Source organism: Athene noctua, chromosome 5 (genome assembly GCF_965140245.1).
Source record: "Athene noctua chromosome 5, bAthNoc1.hap1.1, whole genome shotgun sequence".
In the NCBI taxonomy this organism is placed as follows: domain Eukaryota; kingdom Metazoa; phylum Chordata; class Aves; order Strigiformes; family Strigidae; genus Athene; species Athene noctua.
In genome coordinates this window covers 22685959-22705698 of record NC_134041.1, presented here as the reverse complement: position 1 = coordinate 22705698, position 19740 = coordinate 22685959, and the positions used below count along the sequence as shown (strand labels likewise).

Genomic DNA, 19740 nt, shown 5'->3' with positions numbered 1-19740 from the left:
TTCTTTACTCTGTAGCTGTAATATTTACTTTCAGTTAGAGATGGAAGGTCTCACAGATGACAGCATTCATCTCACATTTGGCTACCCTTCTTTCACTCATGCTTTCTCAATTTTCATTTTATTTATGTTTTTCCATTCCATCTTTCATAACGTTTGCAGAAAAAGAAAGCCATGGTCAGAAAGAAGAAGAGGACAGTGGCCGCTAGCTCAAAGGACAAACCCCAAAAGGCCACAACAAAAAAATCTGAAAAATATGCATCCAAGAAGAAGAAAAGTTATCAAGCAGCAGCAAAAGACAAACTAGGGGTAAAGGTAGCCAAGAAATAATCAAGATCTTTCCCAGGCCAAGACTGGAAGATCTCTGATAATAAGAAAAATTATACCTAACCCCACTAGATGAATACATTTGGCTAATACCATAACCTGAATAAAAGTGATCTCTTGAATTTTTCCTACAGGATTTTTTTAATAATATATATATTTTTTTAAATATTAGGCAAACGTTGTTGATGGATTTCAAGAGTATGGCATAGCTGAAAATGACTATGGGCCCCAGACGGAAGCTCCCTCCAAAACTACTGAAGCAAATGAGGTAATAAAGTCTCCTGAGAAAACAATAGGCAAAAATGCTTGCCCACCAGATGTCAATGATTAAAAAAGCACAAACACGTTTTAAAAGGATGTTCTTATGTGTAAATATACATACCTATAATAGCAGTTAGTGCAATTTTATGCTTTCTCAGCCAATATGAGAACCTACTGTTTTCTTGGGCAGAACTCCCATTAATTCTGTAGAGATCTGCTGAATCTTTAGACTGCAGAGTTTGTGTTTCTGGACATCACTCAGTGATATATGCTATGGGAATGCAGAATTGTTGTATTCAGTGTGGATGTGAATGGAGCTTCTGATCTAATAGGAAGTAAAGTCCCTAATTTTTCCTGTAATTCTTAAGATGCAGCATAAAACAAGCCTAACGCAAGACAGAATGGCTGCAACCATAGCAGCATATTGAAGTTGAGTCAGAAGCCATCATTTCCTTTTAATAGTTCTTCAGCTAACAGAACCAAATTACTTGCTTTTCACTGGGGGTCTATTCAAATGAAACATTGTATTTTGAACTGTCAAAAAAGATAAAATTATTATTTTGGCTTATGTTAGAATCCACGTTTTCGGAAAGCCGCAACAACAGGCTAAACATTAAGATTACTACACCTAAGCCAGTGTTGATTAATATGTCTGCATATTAATTAATGCTCATTTTAGAAAAATGATGGCTGATTATAAGAAATATTGTTTTCATTTTTCTTTTACATTTTCCTTTCAAAATGAATATATGTTGCTTGAAAGATGTACAAAACTGACCCCTGCCATCCCAAATATTTGAAAAGAAAAAAGAGTCCCCAGCTGGTATTTTGTTTTCCTTCTATGTGAAGGTGTACGAAGGTATATTTTACTCATTCTGCTGTAAATTGCTTTTGTGATAAATTTCATCTTTACTTCTCACAAACTGATTGACAGAGGCATATTTAAATGTTATGAGTTGTATTGAGGTAGATCCAAAGTGCTAAATGCTCTCTTTGGTGAGAGCAGTTCTGCATGAAGGCAAAATTTGGCTTAGAACTGGTTCAGATGTGCATTTACTCTAGATGTAAGGTAAAAGTCATAGTCCTGTAGCTAATGGAATTAGGCAACTCTTAAATCAGAATCTGTCCTTCTATTTTAATTGCAATATATTTCAACATCATGATTAGATGAAGATATTCTTCATTACTCTGGATGTTGATTAGCTTCTTAATATATTTTTTAAGATCATACTTGTTCATCTTGTCTGACCATCTAGAATATCCATCTCATATTAGCAATATCTGAACTTCAGTTTTTTTAAAATTATGCTTTCAAGAGACTTCAGTAACAGAATAAAACAATCCTTTTTTTTTTTTTTTTTCACAAATGGTTTTGTACATCTCAGAAATAGCATTCTGTTACACTGCTTTAGTGCTTTTAAGTTGGTTGCTTGGTTTGACAGTTTACATACTTGAAGATGAAAGCTTAGAGTTCAGAAATGTTAAAATTAATTTAAGTTTTGCAGGTGAAATTTGATTCAGACAAAAACTAAGTAAATTGCCATGAAAGACATGAACCATGACTTTTATAGTGATAAATAAACTGCAAAATCATTAACAAGAGAAAAGAAGTTGAAACATTTCTCTCAGCATTGGTATTTAGAGACACAAAACAGTGAAGAAGGCTGGGCTTAACGAAAGTGATGCTTGCACTTCTGTACATCGTTATTGTAAAAAGGTCTGAATTTATTCACTGCTTATTGTGGTGTATATGTGCATTCATGAATGCTTGTAAGTGTGAAACCAAGCAGGGAAATTTAGCTATATTTGGCACTAAAGTAACATTAAGCAAGCAGTATGCTTAGCGTACTGGATATATTGAATTCAATGGTTTTAGAATTTAAAAAAAAAAAAAGCGTATGAAAGCATTACTTTGTGCTACTTATGCAAAGATCTTTTAATTACTCTGAAAGGCTGGACTTCCATTCCTTCAGACTCTAATTAAAAGACAATGTGCTCTAGTTCTACCATTCTTTCTTCTTTTGACAAGTCATCATGGTGGATCAGCATATGCTTACATTGCTTTACTAACAATAACCCACGTATTCCTCCTATTCCCAAATCTTTGCTACTGATATGAATAGCAAAATCCTGTTGAAGAAGTATTTGCTGAAGAATACATAACTGGAGAGGATTATGATAAAAAAACTGAGGAAACTGAATATGGAAGCAGAGGAGTAGACCTCAGTGAATCTGATCTGCTGGTAGATGGAGATTTAGGCGAATATGATTTTTATGAATATAAAGAATATGAAGAGAAACCAACTGATTCCACTAATGAGGAGTTTGGTCCAGGTGTTCCTGCAGAGACCGATATCACAGAAACAAGCGTAAGTTGATGGGAAGCATAATTCAGATTAATTTAATTTAGAGATTCTTTTATAGCTATACAGAATCAGGACTGCACAGACCGTGATCCAGAGCTCCTTGTAGATAGGATATATATTCTCACTCACTTTTGACAGGCTTTGGATCGAGCCCATCCCTTGTTTTAGTAAACCTGAACTTTTTATTTTTATTCAATGCAAGGTTTTTGTCTCTTTTGGTAAAGGGAGTAAGGGAGGGTTGAAGATGGGAGGGAAAGGAATGAAGAGGTGGAATTCCAAAAATAAATTATAAAGTGAACAGTTTTTAAAATCTTTCTAAACTAGAGCTAAAGCTGGAAAGAATGCAAGTTCTAATGCAAATGCAAGTACTGTAATTAATATTTTTAAATTATCATCCTTAGAAGTTGAAATGTATGTAAGTGTCTAGAATCCTATGGCTTCTGCTTCCAAGGAGAAAATTCATGAGTGGGAAGGTGAAGGTCTGAACCCTTTCATGAAAATGAGTTTAGTCAATAGTGAAAGGTTTATGACCTTGCAGGAGTGATTTAACAGCTCAGTATCTATAAAGGAAGATAGGATGACATGGTGGATCCTGTGAATCATGCTCTTTTTTGTGTGTTTTATAGTTCTCTCTTTCCTTCTGACTGAACAGCAAGGCTTTAATTTTCCTTTAGTTGTGCCAAGTTCTTCGTTTACCAGTTTACCAGACTGTGGAAGCTGCAGAGAAAACTAATATGACTAAGATTGGAAGAAAAATTAATTTCCATTTGGAATTTTAATTGGGAAAGTCCTGAATATAGTAGGAAAGGAGAATTTTGTTTGCAGTGTTTTCTGTCTTATCTTTATATTCTCCTCACAAACTCAAAACTTCACTTTACAAAGAATCCAAGAAATAACAGCAAGTGCTGTGAGGTTGTTTTTCTCTGCCAACCTTGAAACCCATACTTCTGTATTTCATTTATCACTCCTTTCTAAACCCTGTTGGGGTCATTGTATTTTTTAATGATCCTTATCTATGCAATGTGATACAAGCTTACTTTTTTCCTTCTAGCCCAGATGGGGACACTGTGGCAGAATGACACAGAAAAGGTCAGATTATCTGCAAAGCAAAGAGCCTATAAGGCACCATTTGTGCCTGCATTAAGCAAATGACTGTGTAGACTCTATCCCCTGGTGTAAATTTCAACTTAAAATGCCCTGCTACAAAATTAAAGGAGTCTGGAAGCTTGAATTAGAACCCAGGCTCTGACCTATGCCAGCTTTATTACAATTCTCATCTGCTGAACTAGAGATATCATATCATTTTCCTTTGACATATGGATGTATTTAGAACAAATTATGTTCTACTTTTGATAAAAAAGTAAGATGAAAAGTGCTCAGTACCTGGAAACTTTCAAAAAAGGCACAATATTTCCAAAGATGGAGACCTGCTGTCTTTTTTTGCAACCAATTTTCATTAATATAATAAAACATAATTATCTATACCTCTTGCTACTTGATTTTTATTAAATATTGCACCATTATTAGTGAGCTCTGTGCCTTTATAAATCAACACAAAATGCACAAGCCGTAATCTTTTTCTCTGTTTTTCCTTTCTGAAATATTACATATTGAAATACTGTAACATTATCCTTATCATTTTCAAATCCCCAGCTATTTTAGTGTAAATGTGGAATTTCTCTACTAAAATAAAATTTTAAAAACTTCAAATTTTCATCTGATCAAAACTGAATTTAATTTTTAGTGGATATGTTAGCAATCAAGAGAGGTACTTCTGAAAAAAAAAATGTATCTCATGGTTTGAAAAACAAGTCAGTTTCTTTTTCTTTGAAACTTGAATCCATCTTTGTTCTGACATTGGCATGTGTTATTTACTTATTGTTTTAGGTATTTCTGTTATCTTAATCCTGAAGCCAAAACTTCCTGTAAAGCTGATCCCAAAAGAATTTTGCAGTTGAAGCTGATTCATGTAGTTAGGAGGCATAACTGGCTAGCCATGAAATATTACTTTATGTTTAAAATGCCACTTAACTCCTTTCCCCTTTATGCCAAGAAGTCACAGACTCCTCTCAGAGTAATTTACATGTTGTGGATGTTTAATAAATGAAATCAGGAGCTTGAAGGGTACTGTCCATATGGGACCAAAGGATCTTTCCTTCCAGCTTACTTTAGACTTGCTTAACTCAGAAAGCCGTGAAGAATCATTGCTAGTTGCCAAGAATACGTCCATTCAAATAAGAAAAGAAACAACTTTGTGACTTGCACACAGAAGTTTCAGATGCTAAGTCCAAAGTCCAAATGCAAACTGTGGGATGCAAATTGTTGCATCTCATTGGAAAACTACAAATTGACAATATCCAATGATTCCAATAATTTGAGAAGTATGCATGCAGTTTCTGCATTTTCCATTTCTCAAGTATTAAATATTTTTGATTGATATGGTTTGTGCCTGTGATGTATTTTTCGTAGCACAGATCAATTCCAGCTTTAGCTTTCAGTTACAGTTTACTGCAGTTCTTTATTATACCAGGTCCTTGGACTTTCTACTTATTTTCATTTTGGGGGCTATTTTTACTGACCAGGTGACTGGACATGGAGCTTATGGAGAAAAAGGACAAAAGGGAGAACCAGCTGTGATTGAACCTGTAAGTACAAATGTGGGTGAGTTTTTCTTTAGTACTTATAACATACATACACTGTTGATACATAATTATCAAACCATGTTGTTCATGATAGGATGATAGTAACCTTATCCATGATCTCTGAAGCAATCACCTGCAGTGTCGATGATATAAAAGTGGGAACAGACAGTAGTAGCCTGTTCAGCCTTCTCTTCTAGTTACACAAAGGACTAACCACATGTTCCTTAGAGCAAGGAGAATCTTCTTGTAGAGAGGAAAACAGAGCATAGATCTGCTCTTCAGGCCATTTAGTAAGTACAGCTTGGACAGACCTACAGAGACAATTTCCAGCTTAGGCACAGGTAACACTAACTATAGGTTTCAGCAAGGGCAAGGAAGTCCCTCTGAGAGGTTAAATAAATGCCTCTATGTTTAACCTGTGCTGGTGCAATCAAACTGCTAAAAGTTTAATTAAATGCTTTCTTCAGATGTTGCAACTTGATAATAAGCACAGTAATGGATCAGTAGCTTACAAGCTTACAGAATTTCTCCCATCTTTAAATAGTAGTATAGTAAGTAAGAGGCTTTTACAAATAGAACAGTTATACTTAGCATCGTTTCATGGTTAGAAACTAAAATATACCTGAATTTAAAAAAAATACATAAATAATAATTTCATAATATCTAGCAGAAGTTGAATGCCAGTGTGGTTTTCTCTTCTAGAATTTTCGAGGACTGCTTTCAAATGTGTATCTGACTCTAACAGAAATCAAAGTTTAATCTGGTTTTTATTTCCTAGAAAATTAGGTACAGAAATATAAAGGGTAACAAATAGCTTAAGTTGAACCCTGATAAAATACTATGATGTGTCATTCTTATCTAAATATCAAAGTTCTAGATTATGTGATCCAAAAGCTCCCTCTTAATTCTATATTCCTATCCCAGGATTAGCATGTGGTTAAATTACTGGTCAGCAAAGATAAAGGACTACCATAATAAACAAGTTACAAGTCAGGATTGTGACCTCTCAGTCACAACCTATGAAGATCAGTGTGTTTGCTCATAAAACGTGTGGCTTTTTAAAACCGTTGCAAGATACATTTAGCTTATATCCATAATACTGAAGAGATATCCACTGCCAATCTCCAGCACTGTTGGAATTCACTATAGCTAGCTTCAAGCTTGTTTGTCCAATCCTCCTTCCTATGAAAAGCCAAGTACAAGTGAGGATCATATATTTGTAGGTATTACCATGACCTGGAATTTGGACTAACAACTGCACTCCAAAAAAATTAACTAGGAGGTGCTATAAGACCACAATATAGAAATAAGCAGAGCTGTTTGCAGCAAATTCTTTAATATCATTTAAAAAAAAAAAAAGTTATTCTGAATCAAGTGCTATGAGACACTTCCAGCCTAATAGTCTTTCTCACTTCTAAAGCCACACAACAATTCAGATTCCAATTCTTGTAACTGTGGAAAGAAGATCTCCAGAAAAGTTTATTTAAACACTAAGAAATATTAGCTTTAATAGTTCAGCTAAAAGTTTTATATTTTTCTCCAAGAAATGACAAATTTAGTATCTTGTTTCATCCCCCCCCTAGGGTATGCTCATTGAAGGACCACCAGGACCAAGAGGACCTGCTGTAAGTAGATTAATCACAATCTCCTTTTATTGCATTTGATTTATCCATTGTGCTTTGGTATTCATGAGTTAAAACAATTAATATTGGTTTTATCATAATTCCCAGATGATATATCAGACTTAGCATTTTTACAAGGGAGTAAAAAAGGGTTATCTCCAGCATTTTCAGTGACAGCATGCAACAAGCTGTGTGCACATGAAAACTGAACTCTTGGATGTTGACTGTAAATCTTTGTAAGAAAAAAGTATGCCACCTTATAAATTATTTTATCCAAATATGTGTTCAACATAACTTTACAGAGAAAAAATAGTTCAAAAATGCTGCAAGCATTCAGCATAATAATGACATTCATTTTCATTCATTCATAGGGTCTTACAGGTCCCCCAGGTCTACAAGGCCCTGTCGGTCCTCCGGGTGACCCTGGTGAAAGGGTAAGTCAACAAACAGATTATCCTGGGTATTCATGGTATATCTTGCACTAATTGCTACAAGAGTAAGTAGGTTAGATTGTGATCTGAAATACATACCCATAGGTTAAGAAACTTCAGTAGAACTGAGGCTGATTTACTCAGATGAGCAAATCAACTGAGAATCTGGACAAACGTTTCCTTAGTGGTAGAAATATGTAGTTAAGTTCCTATTTGTCTGTATTTCTCTGTTTTGTTGTGAATTATTGTAAAATATAATAAAGACATTTCATATGGATTTGAATGAGTTTTTAAAAAAGTAGTATGTCCTCACCTATAACATTTAGAGCTACAGTGAAAAACAAGCTCTTCAGAATCAAAATACATATGGAAATTTTGAAAATGATGGATGATGTTTAGATGACCTACACAGAACTTATTTGCCTTATTACATAACATACTGTATGAGAACCCTATCCAGTCATGAATATAATTGAAATTTAAGCTATTATTTTAGTCTTACATGTTCTCACAAGCGTTTTCTTACTGTCACAACTAACACAGTTTTAAAACAGCCTAAATATATTTATTTGAAGAAAATATGCTACTCAAAAAACTTTCCTGAGTTTTATGAGTGATAGTTTACCAACAAATCTATCATGGTCATGCTGTATTTGTGTATGCAAGATGTTAGGAAGATGCTATTACTTCACTGAATAATGAGATAATGTTAATTATTATAAAAAATCCCAACAATGCTTCACCTTGATATTGTCAGTATCTACACTTTTTTCTTTTTTTTTTTCTCTAGATTAACTAAACAACATATTTTGGAATTTAAACTTATAAAATGGGAATTTTAACACATCGTAATAGAATAACTACTGATAGTACTCAGTTTTTAAAGTAACTGCTTATATCATAAGGAAATTCTTGACTAAACACATCATGTGCCTGTCATGGAACAGACTTCATGTTTTATATGAAAAAGGACACATTACATAAATAAATAATTGTAGAAATGAGTTACCAAACTCATGAGAACAATACAGATTTCTGCAACCAGATTCTGCTGTCAGATTCCATCTTTATGAAATAACTTTAAATTTTAAGCATATGTGGACAGGTTTGCTTTTTTACTTAGATGACAATCACTGTGTATGAATAATGGCTCTAGCTCTTGCTATATTTCATTTTAGACAAAAAATTTAGAAAAGTAACATTCTGGAAAATTACCACTCAAGAAAATCACATTGCTTAATTTTAAAAATCCTGCATTAGTACCTAGAATAATTGAGAATGTTGTTTAAGCACAGAACTACAGAACAATTAGTTGAGAAATTCACCACTTTTTGTAGTTGCCTATGGTGCTTCAGCTTTTGTACTAAATTATTATGTCATTCTAATCCTAGTAATGGGTATAAGAAAACTGAGAAATGAAGGAACATACCCTGCTGGAGAAGACCATAAGTGGTCCCACTTTTACTTGCTGTATGGATGAATTTCACTCATATGAAATGGTGCAATGGAAAAAGAAAGTGAAAAACTAATCTAATCTTCAATTTCATCTTCAGTAATTTAATCTTCATCTTTGATCTAATCTTTCAGTTCTAATCTTCACAAAGACTCATGATCATATGGCATAAAGTCACTGCAGGTCAGAGTGAAGGTTCTTTGGGTACCTTGCAAGTGCATTTAATTATTTTTCTATTTTTTAACCTCAGCTCAAAATTCCCTGACCTATATAATGATTCTTTTTAACAATGACAACATTTTATTCAATATTTTACATCTGAATTAGTAATAATTCTCAATTTAAGATTTATCTGTAGTGTGTTATTAGTAGGGAATTATTTTTTGATGCTTCAGACTTCTTTGAAAAAAGATCTCAAACAGGCTCAATAGTAGACTACTGATGTTAATTCTTGAAGAGGGGAAAAATGACCAAAATCTTTCAGATCAACTTTCCCGTTGTTTTGTTCAACTCCTGAGCAGCAGAAGGAACTGGTTAAGACAGTTTGATGTTTGTTGATCTGTCATTGCAACCCTGCAGAGTCGTTCTGGTGAATGAGTACTTTGTCTGGCAGACATGCAGCAGGCAAGTGAGCACTCCTGATGCAGGTTCCTCCTGCCCTTGACAGCTTCAGCTAGTAAAAATGCACCATGCAAATTGCTGGGAGGAAAGGTGCAATTATAAATCTAACTGTTGTCACAACAACAATATTTATCTTTGCAGCATGTTGGATCAATAATCATGAGTGTCATGTACACACATTGGTACATTTCTTCAACTCTAGCTTACACAAAAAGTTAAACTCCTTTTAAACAGTCAGGGAGAATTAGATTTCATAAAAAATATATTTCAAGTCATGGCTGCAGAACTTATGTAGCCTTTGAAAATTAAGCCTACTCAAAGGGGCTGAAGAGAATCAGCAGTGTTAGTTCTCTATATCAAATAAAGCAAACACTGGAACACAATGCAAACCTCAGCTCAGCCCAACCTATGAAATCATGAGCAGAACCTCGATAATTAGGTACTCCATACTCCATCTTTTAATATTTTTTGTAAGTAAAATAATTAAAAAGAATAGCTTCCCTCCCTATTGCTGAATGTCTTCCCCTAACTCAGTTCTTTAATCACCTCACTAATAATTAATAACATTACCAAATCATTTGCAAAGAGAATAGTTAACCTCCTGGTCCCTCATTATTAATACAAGTATAAGTATGTGTGAGTGAGTCAAAAGGTTTATCTTGTTCAGCTCTTTTTGTTCTCATCCCCTTTTCTCTCCTCTCTTTGTTCTCTTAGGGTCCACCTGGTCGCCCTGGTCTCCCTGGTGCTGATGGTTTAGCAGGTCCCCCAGGTACCATGTTAATGTTGCCGGTAAGTTGTATTATGATTACAGGGAAAACAGCCTCCAAAAAGCGGAAGTGCATTTCAAGAAATGTATAGGTGTTTTCTTTTTTCATCTGATTTTGTCTTTGAAATGAGAGATGATACAGAGTTTCTTGTATGCTGTAATAATTAGGAGATGATATGGTATCTTTTTTTCCTCGAACAAAACATATGCTTAGCTCCTGCATGCCTGCCAGATTGGAACCTACATGAATGTATTAAACTCATTGAAATTTTCAGCAGTAACTATTATTTGCTACTATATGTCCTAAACAAGGAGCTTGCTGTTGTACAAAGGGCATGTATTCCCAACAGGCATGTGTGCTTTCAAGTCTCTTTGACATGGAGAATTTTAAGCATTCCATGCTTAAAGTTGGACTTCAGTGTCATCTTTGAAGAGTCAGTGCATCCTTTGAATAGAAATATATGCACGTAGCCAGATCTGCTCCCACTGGAGTCAAAGCAAAACACCATCTGTTTTAGCAGGTGGAAGAACAAGCCCAAAGCTGTTGAAGTATCTTGCAGCTTTGTGGTATGAAAAGTACTATGTGCATGGAATTCATTATTCCTAAGTGTATGTGTGTATGTGAAAGCTCAGATGAGTACTACCATCAACAACTACAAACAAACTGTAAAGGAAGGGGCAGTATTTTTGGTAAGTAAAGCAAAGTAAGTAAAAATTCTCAGCGCTGTAGTTGCTGCAGTTCTAATATGGGAGGCAGGACTCCATCAGTATCAATGAGGAAAGGATGATTTTGTAATGTTTATTTTCTATTTATGAAACAATCAATGGAAGTTTATTAAAATAAGCTAAAGTTTTTGACCTTGTGCTTGCATCAAGTTCTGTTATCACAGCTGGCTTTAAAACAGAAATATTTGTTTATCAATAATTAGTCGATGGAAAAATGCCACTACTCCTCAGGGGAGTTATTCCCAAATCATTCTTCCATCTGTAATTGCTATGCTAGCAATGGAAAATTTATCTTTTATCACTTTGCTCCATTAAACGTAGTAAATGTGGACTTAACCTATCAGTCACTTTGGAAATTCTCACTAACTTTATTTTTACATGTTAATAAGTCTCACCACAAGTGATTTACCAAGTCAAACCAGAAATTTCTCAGGAAGGAAGAAATTGGTTTCAGGTTTCCCAAATTCCAGTCTAGAAGTTTAATCACCATCAAACTTCTTTTCCACATTTATAAACCCCACTGAGAAGCCACTATCCTTTTATAACAGATGACCTGCTTATTAGCTTGAGAGCCATCCTGGTATAAAGGAGTAAACAAGTGGAATTAAATCTAGCAGTGGCAGACTGTCTTGTCAGAAATACATTCAAAACACCAAGTAACATGTGTGAGACACCTTTTGTGGGATGTGTGGCTCTTCATCATCATGTGTGGGGCTTGAATTCATCAAAAAGGGTTCACCTTTTCAATGGATGCAAGACAATGAGTTTAGGCATTTTTGCTTGGAACAATATTTTTAAAATGTGGTTGATTCTGTATTATGTGATCCCTACAATCCACCTGGTCTCCTTTCAAATGATAGAAAGCTTAGTAGTTCTTTTGTGATTTTAGACAAAGTCAGGTGCTTATCTGTGGGGTCTTAAAGCGGTAAGTTTTCAATCACTTTAAAAAAATATATCCTTCGATTCTGATAATAATATGACTGCAGAAGAAAATGCCAACTCTGAGCGTAGACAAACTGGACAAACTGTTGTGGGCAATGAAAGATTCATGGCCCTGATATCCCATGTGTTTATACCATACCTTTGGAAAGCTGTGCCTCTTGTTGCAGCTTAGTATCTCTGCAACATTTGCAAAGCTCCTGCTAGCAGTTTCGTGAGCAATAACAGTTCAGGAGTGCAGGAATGAGTACTGGAATATTATTCTGTAATTTATTTTGAAATTATCAGAAATTACATACAACTGTTTCATTTTAGATACCAAACATTTTTCAGATTGAAATCTGCCTTAAATTGAATTGCATTTTTCTCTGAGTAGCTACCAATGCACAGAGAATTAATTAATTTTTATATATATTTTTAATTAGGTTTTGCAGTCAGTATATATTTTTTTAAAATAAGCAAGCAAACAAAATGAAAAGCAAAATCCTATGACATCAAGAAAATGTTGCTCATAAGGGATTAGATTTGCACTTCAGTTCTAAACTATTACCAATGACTTAATATTCATGCTGGATCCAGTGGTCTTGATGCAGCAGTCTTCTGATGTTAGTGGAATGAACTAAAGACTGAGACCCTGTATCTTTGAAGTGGTTTACACAGTTGCAGCAAATAACAAGTATGGTTTTAATTTGATAAATTCTGAATCCTTTTCTTGTTTTGATACTTGCAGTTCCGTTTTGGAGGAGATGGTGAGAAGGGCCCTACCATCTCAGCTCAGGAAGCTCAAGCACAAGCCATTCTTCAGCAAGCTAGGGTGAGCACAAGGAGCCTGCAAACAAAACTGCCACAAGGGTACAGCTCCAGAAAGAAATCTGTTTTGTATCATGCAGGGTGTGAAGTAGAGAGCTCCAAGCATCATCTCATCACAGTAGTATTGACAACTGAGACAATAATGGGGTCTATTTGATAAAGCATTATGAAATTGTATTAATATAGAATTTGTATGCTGGCTCAAAGACTTTTCTTGATACCTGTTGATTTTTTCTGTTTTTTTTCTCAGATTGCTATGAGAGGTCCGCCTGGTCCCATGGGACTCACTGGAAGACCAGGTCCTGTGGTATGTAAATGAAACAGGGGCACAGGTTTAAGAACACAGTAGTGCCAGTCCATGGATTTCATTCTGGTCTTGCCTACACCTCTGTATCTGTACTTATTTTATTTGAAAAGAAGCTGATATAATTAAAGGCATAGTTTGTATTCTTACTCAAGATCTGCAATGCAACCTAAATACTAGATCAGTTTTTATTGTAGATTTTGGGGTGTTTGGATATAGCACACTGGTAAACTTACAAAACCAACGAATAGTTTTATATAAATAAATACATAAACCTCTACAGTCTGTCATCTATGTAATAATATTTATAAAATTTCTTGTGGTAAATATGAATCTCAACAGAAGGAGATGCTAAAGCAAGAGTATGCAGAATGACCTTGGCTCACTATTTAAGATGAATCCTGCAAGTTCTTAAAAGGCATTCCTATAAGCAAATAAAAGCCATACAGATTTCTAGGAGAATTTTACTTTTTTACTTCATCCCTGAATTTGGCTCGACTTCTAATAACGAATGATCTAAGAAATGGCCTTGTGGATGTTAAAAAAGCTTAATTTTTGTACGAAGTCTACACATGGAAGAACACAGTTTTTCTTATGACATGCAGAACAACTTCTTGTTCACAAATAGGTTTGCCTCTGTAATCCCTACAAACACTTTAAAAGGACAATACAATGAAAGAATAAAACCAGGTAGGAAGTTCAGCAAGCCAAAACCACCTGATCAATCTTTCAACTGCAATTTCCTCTTTAGGAAATGGATACTTTTCAGACTCAATAGTCCACTAAATGTCATAATTTAGCATTTACCATCTTTCAAAAGGCTATTATAGAGCATCTGTACCATGATATAAAATAACAAATGCTTCAGCCAAGATCATAAGCTTTGTAGAAGACTAGTCTTTTCTAACTTTCTCTCAGGTGATTGTATTTATCCTCTGATGTGAAGTGAAATTCTCTTCTACACTTAGTGAACCGTCCATATTTGAAAGATCCACCTAATTTGGAAACTGTTATTCTGTCTACTGTGATGGCACAGCTAGATTGGCAAATATTTGACCTCTTAAATTTTGATCTATGTCCGATGTAATTTTTATATTATCATTATGATGATGGACACAAAGAGTAATGTTAGCATTTTTTATTAGATCAGGCAAGCATTTAGTTCTAAAACACAGACAAGAATACAATTGTGCTATTGAGAAATGAAAACAAGTGTTCACTGGGTAACCAAGGGAAAAGGATGAAGCAAGTTCCTATTGGTTTATTGTGTGATGAAAAAGTGATTGCAGAGATATGCCAATCACAACTATAGCAGCATACCTAGAAGACAGCAACAAAAGTTCCTGGAGGCCACCTGAATTTCTCCTTGCCTCAGAATGCAATAGCATTTTCTTCTGTAGTAGTTTCTTTCCACTCATTCCAGTTGTGGAGCTGTGGTCATAACTTAAAAGTGGTGAGACTGTAGTATAAGAAATACGGTTCCTTTGCCTTCTTTTGTGTTTCTTTCCTTCTTTAATGTGATGCTTCAGCAACAATCCGTAGTTGAACAGTAACAATCAAGTCCATCCTTTCCAACCTCATCTTTTTCCCGCTCATCCTCATCCTCCTTAATGTACAGTGTCTGTTAGTTTGAAAGCAGGAGAGGCAGATGGACAAACATGAGTGTAGCATCCTACTATTACAATAGAAAATACTGACCAGGTTACTGTTCATCTCATTGTGTATAATTGTAGCAGCACAATGCAACTGAAAGGTTGCCTCAGTGGCTCTCACTGTTATTCCCTCCAGTGACCACTTCTATTAACAGAGAAAACCCAGAGGGACATAAGATAATTACATACTATTGAAACAATATTTTAGGGAGCATAAGAAATATTCTGGATCATGTTCTTCCCTGATCCTAGCAGTTTAACATTCTCTTCAGTGACTCTTGAGAGCTATGTGATACTAAAACTGTTGTGAATTGTATTCTCAGTTGGCTTGGTAGTTCTTTGCCTCACCTTCCAATAGCATCAAACATCTGTTTCAGATTTAGCTGTGCTCCAAACTGGCCAGTCTCATGAACCCAGTCCATTTACCTAGGTGAAATTTACTGTTTTCAGGTAAATTTTTAGCTAAATATACCACTGGAATCTCACTTCTGGTCCCCAGAAACTGACATCACAGGATTTGACATATTTTTAAGCAGACCTGTACAAGACTAGTATTTTTCTAGAGTAGAATTTGGCTTACAACTCCTGACTGATCATATTAGGTATGCAATACTTACATATAGTCAAACATGTCAGGTCTATTTAACAAACTAATACACTATTTCCAGCAGTGTATTTAAATCAAAAGACCTGCAGGATAACATTCAGTCTATACAGACAAAATAACTGTATAACTGCCGCAAGCAAGGAATTGATTTGTAAAGACTGGTGTAATATTGACAGTGGGTTGTATACCTTTAGCTGAGGTATAACCTGGCTTTGTACTCATGCTTTCATGTTTTAAAAGTCTTAATGAATTTTGTTTTGTTTTTAAGCCACCAGGAGGCTCTAGAAATCCAACTCTTTGATCTGGCAACATTTTTGGCCTACAGTTCCAGAAGCAGCTACAGATTCTTAGTCTGTCAATTGTTTGTGTGCTCAGTTTATTTTAAGAATGAAATAGTTGGAGCTTTTAATATGAATTGTATTTTGTTAAATTAATGTAGTATCCAGTAAGATACACTTAGAAACATATCAGTTATGAGTCTGGAATTCACATGCTTAATTAACATAGCATACAAATTAAATTTCTGCCTACAGATCATAGATATAATCAGTTACATTCATTAAAATCAGAGCTTGCATCAGGGAAACCCAAACAGACAATCACCACCTACCAAAGCCACTGTTCTCTCCATTGCCAGTACCAGCCCAGGATCTGATTTTCAATTTGGTTAGGACTTGATTCAATACCTGCAAGGTCAGTGGGAATCTTCCCACTCCAGGATACTAGACTTAAACAATAAGCCAAGCCATGAGACCACTTCTTTCTTTGAATGGTCACTGTGTTGCATATAGGAGGATTATCAGTTTTCCAAGGTCTTCAAGATTAGTTTCATATTAAACACATACGTTTGGACATGACCTGTTTCAGAGGTCAGAAATGCAAAAATTCTTTTACCCATAATAGGAAAGTCCAGTAGGTTCCTTCTCTGAGCATGTCGAGATTTTTTGTTCTGTTTGTCTTGTCTGGTTTTGTGAGACCACTCTTAAGAAAACACAAACTTCCTTTGACTACTTCTGCCCCAGATTCCATGTACAGTATTTTACTCTGGATGATCTTACCCTGGATGAAGATCTGATTTAGGTCTGTTTATGAGTAAAATTTACTCTGAAAATCTATATCATCATTTAATGATAGTAAAGAGATGCAGTTATGTAGATTTTCCACTTCTTCAGGGCCAGATGCACTAAAATTAAAACATCACTGAAGTTCATGACAAGATTAGGCAGTGCACTTTTCATTGATTGTAGTGATCTTTCGATTGAACTCTGAGTCTCTGTTATTTTCTGTACAACACAGAAATAGATAAAGGTAAAAAGAGGTGGCTTACATTTCTGTTGCCTTCCCTACAGCAGATGCATTTCTGTTTGCATTACTTATATTGTTACTGTACTTATATTTAGCTCTTAAATATTATTATAGAACAAAGAGTTAACATTTGTTCCCATTCATATTGATGGAAGTTTTCTTTGGTAATAGAAATATTTTTGATTCAGTTAGGCCCAGTGTCTAGACAATCATATATCATATATCTGCAGATTCAAATGGTGAAGTCACACCTCCTAATGTATAGGGGATTTTTTGTTTTTTCTCCTTATAATTAATGTACAGCAACAGAAAGAAACTTTTTGATTTAAAGAGTTTTCTGTATATTTAATCAATGTTTTCCTTTTTTCATCAAGGGTGGACCTGGAGCAGCAGGTGCTAAGGGTGAAAGTGGTGAGCCAGGTCCCCAGGTACAATAATATTGCCTGTTTATCTTTAGGAGAATGTACTAATATCATATAGAAGAAATCAATCAATTATATACTTTCCTCATACAATTGAAGAAAAACAACTTTTACAATACTATCCTAATTAAATGCAATAGCTCGACTGTTCATTTTGAAATATGAAAGTAACAATCCTTATATAACAAAGAGCAATTATCACATGTAATGTCATCATTTGAAAACCTGTTTTAACACTGTCACTTCAGTCTCTTCTCTGTTAAATAGTCATATCTCAGTGTGCAGTTGTATGACCTTGGGCTCTGATCTTATCAGATCTTAGAAGGTGAGAGAGGCTGAATTTAGTTGGTTATTAAACAGGGTATTTTCAAGAAAGATGTTACATAGCGAGAATAAGTCTTTAGCAATCAGTGCCCACTTTTCTTCTCAGCTTACTATTACGTCAGCTCCTGTTCAGTGATGTTAAAGAGCACTGAAACACACTGAAATCTTTCAGCTTAAACCTAAGAGTAATAGGGGGTTCTTAAAGAAATCATGGTAGGAGTCTCTGAAACAATTATTTTGCCAGATCTCAAGTGGATTTGCTGCATTCTTAAGTGCCTGTCTTAAAACTCCACCATGATATTTTCAGAAGAAAAATAAAACAATTAAACAAAAAGGCACTCTGAACAGCTTGTCCGTCTTCCAGTTTTCTTACTTATATTTTTAGTATTTTTCCTCTTCCTATTCATTATTTTTGGATGGCTAGTCCTTACCATTGCTATTTTCACCTGAAGAAGATGCATTTGAATGGGCAGTGAGAAAGCTTACACAGAAACATGCCCACACAGTTGTCAATGAAAGTTAACATATATTTGAAAAGTGGAATTAGGTTTTTCAGTCTGGGGTAATTTTTTCTCCCTCTATTTAAAACTGTACTATGTAAAGCTAAGACAGCATGTGAGCTGTTTACCAGCATAACCAATGAGTTAGGGATCTGAAAAAAAACCTCTTTAGTTTTCATGAAATAATTACTATGTGACTAAAATAATTTTGGCATGAGAGGAAGAGGGTTTTCAAACCACAGGACTGGTATCTTCAAAGCCATGAAAGGAATGTAAAAAGCTTTTATGTTAAAAGTCCCAATTATGCTCTATGTATACTGACATCTCATGAAAACTAGTGTTAAAATTGGTAGTGCTAAGGCCAGTTTGGATACCTATATTCTATTAAAACTAATGGTAATTTGAAAACCAGAATCCATCTCCTCGAAAAAAAAAATGCAGCTTTGTGTATAAATAAATCTTATCTTGTTCTTGAGGTGAGATGTTTAACTAGCTTTTTGCTGATGTGAATGTGATTCTAAGAATTACACTCTTTAAATTCCAGGGTCCTCGTGGTGTTCAAGGTGCCCCAGGTCCAAGTGGAAAAGCTGGCAAAAGGGTAGGTAGTGTAGGGATCAATCCAGCTTAAGGTAAATAGTTTCTATTTAAATATATTTGAATCTTAACTGATTCCACTGCTTTTTCAAATGTTTGCCCCTTTGGGTTTTTGCAGGGACGTCCTGGAGCTGATGGTGCTAGAGGAATGCCAGGAGAACCTGGTGCAAAGGTAAATAATAATGAGACCTGAGGCTTTATTTCAGTCTTGGAACGGGCTAGACAGATTTTATGTAGGTACCACAGTTTCTTCCAGGCTAACCCAAAATTCTTCTCTCAAAAGAAAATACTGTGGTTTCAGATAGCTGGTCAGATGCAAGACCTGAGAATGAATAATCCATTTAAAATATGGTAATTAATGGTAATGGCTAGTAGTCTGACCTTGAAGTAACTTGATTCTTGGGAGTTGATTCCTATCCTTCTGAGTCAGTTTCTAGTTACAGAGTATCAGGAATAGTAAAGTTAGTTTTGCAGCTGTAAAGTGCAGCTAGAATCGAGCTTTCCATTTCAATGTAGACTTCTTTTTATAAATAGCATAATTAAAGCACAGTAAAAAATTTAGTGCATAGAAGAAGATCTTGTGAGTTTGATCTGTGTGCTCCCCTCCATGTGTTTCATTCAGTAACAGAAGTGTACATATAACCAAAGGTAGAAATTAACTTTTAGAGGGAAGGCACAATTCATTCAGCGTAATACAGAATGTAGTAGCCATTCACTAAAGCCGTGATTTCTTTCCTAGGGTGACAGAGGATTTGATGGTCTTCCTGGTCTCCCTGGTGACAAAGGTAACAGGGTAAGAAAAATATGTATATTTATACAACAACAAATCGATACTGTCACAAAAATAATGCACTGTTCATTAAGAATAGCACTAAGGACTATTGAAAAAGTTAAAAAGAATGTAAACTTTTCACACTACAGAATAATATGTGTATTGTCAGGTAATGTATTCCTCATGAAACAAATTAGTAATATCAGTCAGTAATGATTCATATAGATATATCTCAAGGATTTAAATATATTTTCAGAATTCTTATCTTCAGCTAGGTTTTGCTCTAATTTTTCTTAGTT

At 34.9% G+C, this 19740-nt stretch overlaps 1 protein-coding gene across 5 annotated transcripts in view; it reads left to right on the top strand.

The window, feature by feature from the left end:
- Positions 1-19740, top strand: part of COL11A1 (collagen type XI alpha 1 chain) — a 169484-nt gene that overhangs the window by 53669 nt on the left and 96075 nt on the right. For 2 of the 5 annotated variants that reach the window (XM_074906694.1, XM_074906692.1), the window contains 13 exons: positions 160-312; positions 497-592; positions 2709-2954; positions 5534-5596; positions 7177-7218; positions 7587-7649; positions 10435-10509; positions 12882-12965; positions 13212-13268; positions 17204-17257; positions 18620-18673; positions 18788-18841; positions 19409-19462. In XM_074906694.1, coding sequence (XP_074762795.1) covers positions 160-312; positions 497-592; positions 2709-2954; positions 5534-5596; positions 7177-7218; positions 7587-7649; positions 10435-10509; positions 12882-12965; positions 13212-13268; positions 17204-17257; positions 18620-18673; positions 18788-18841; positions 19409-19462 — 1095 coding nt within the window. The remainder of the gene's footprint in view (positions 1-159; positions 313-496; positions 593-2708; positions 2955-5533; positions 5597-7176; positions 7219-7586; positions 7650-10434; positions 10510-12881; positions 12966-13211; positions 13269-17203; positions 17258-18619; positions 18674-18787; positions 18842-19408; positions 19463-19740) is intronic. The other 3 variants (XM_074906693.1, XM_074906695.1, XM_074906696.1) reach the window with 3 other exon arrangements.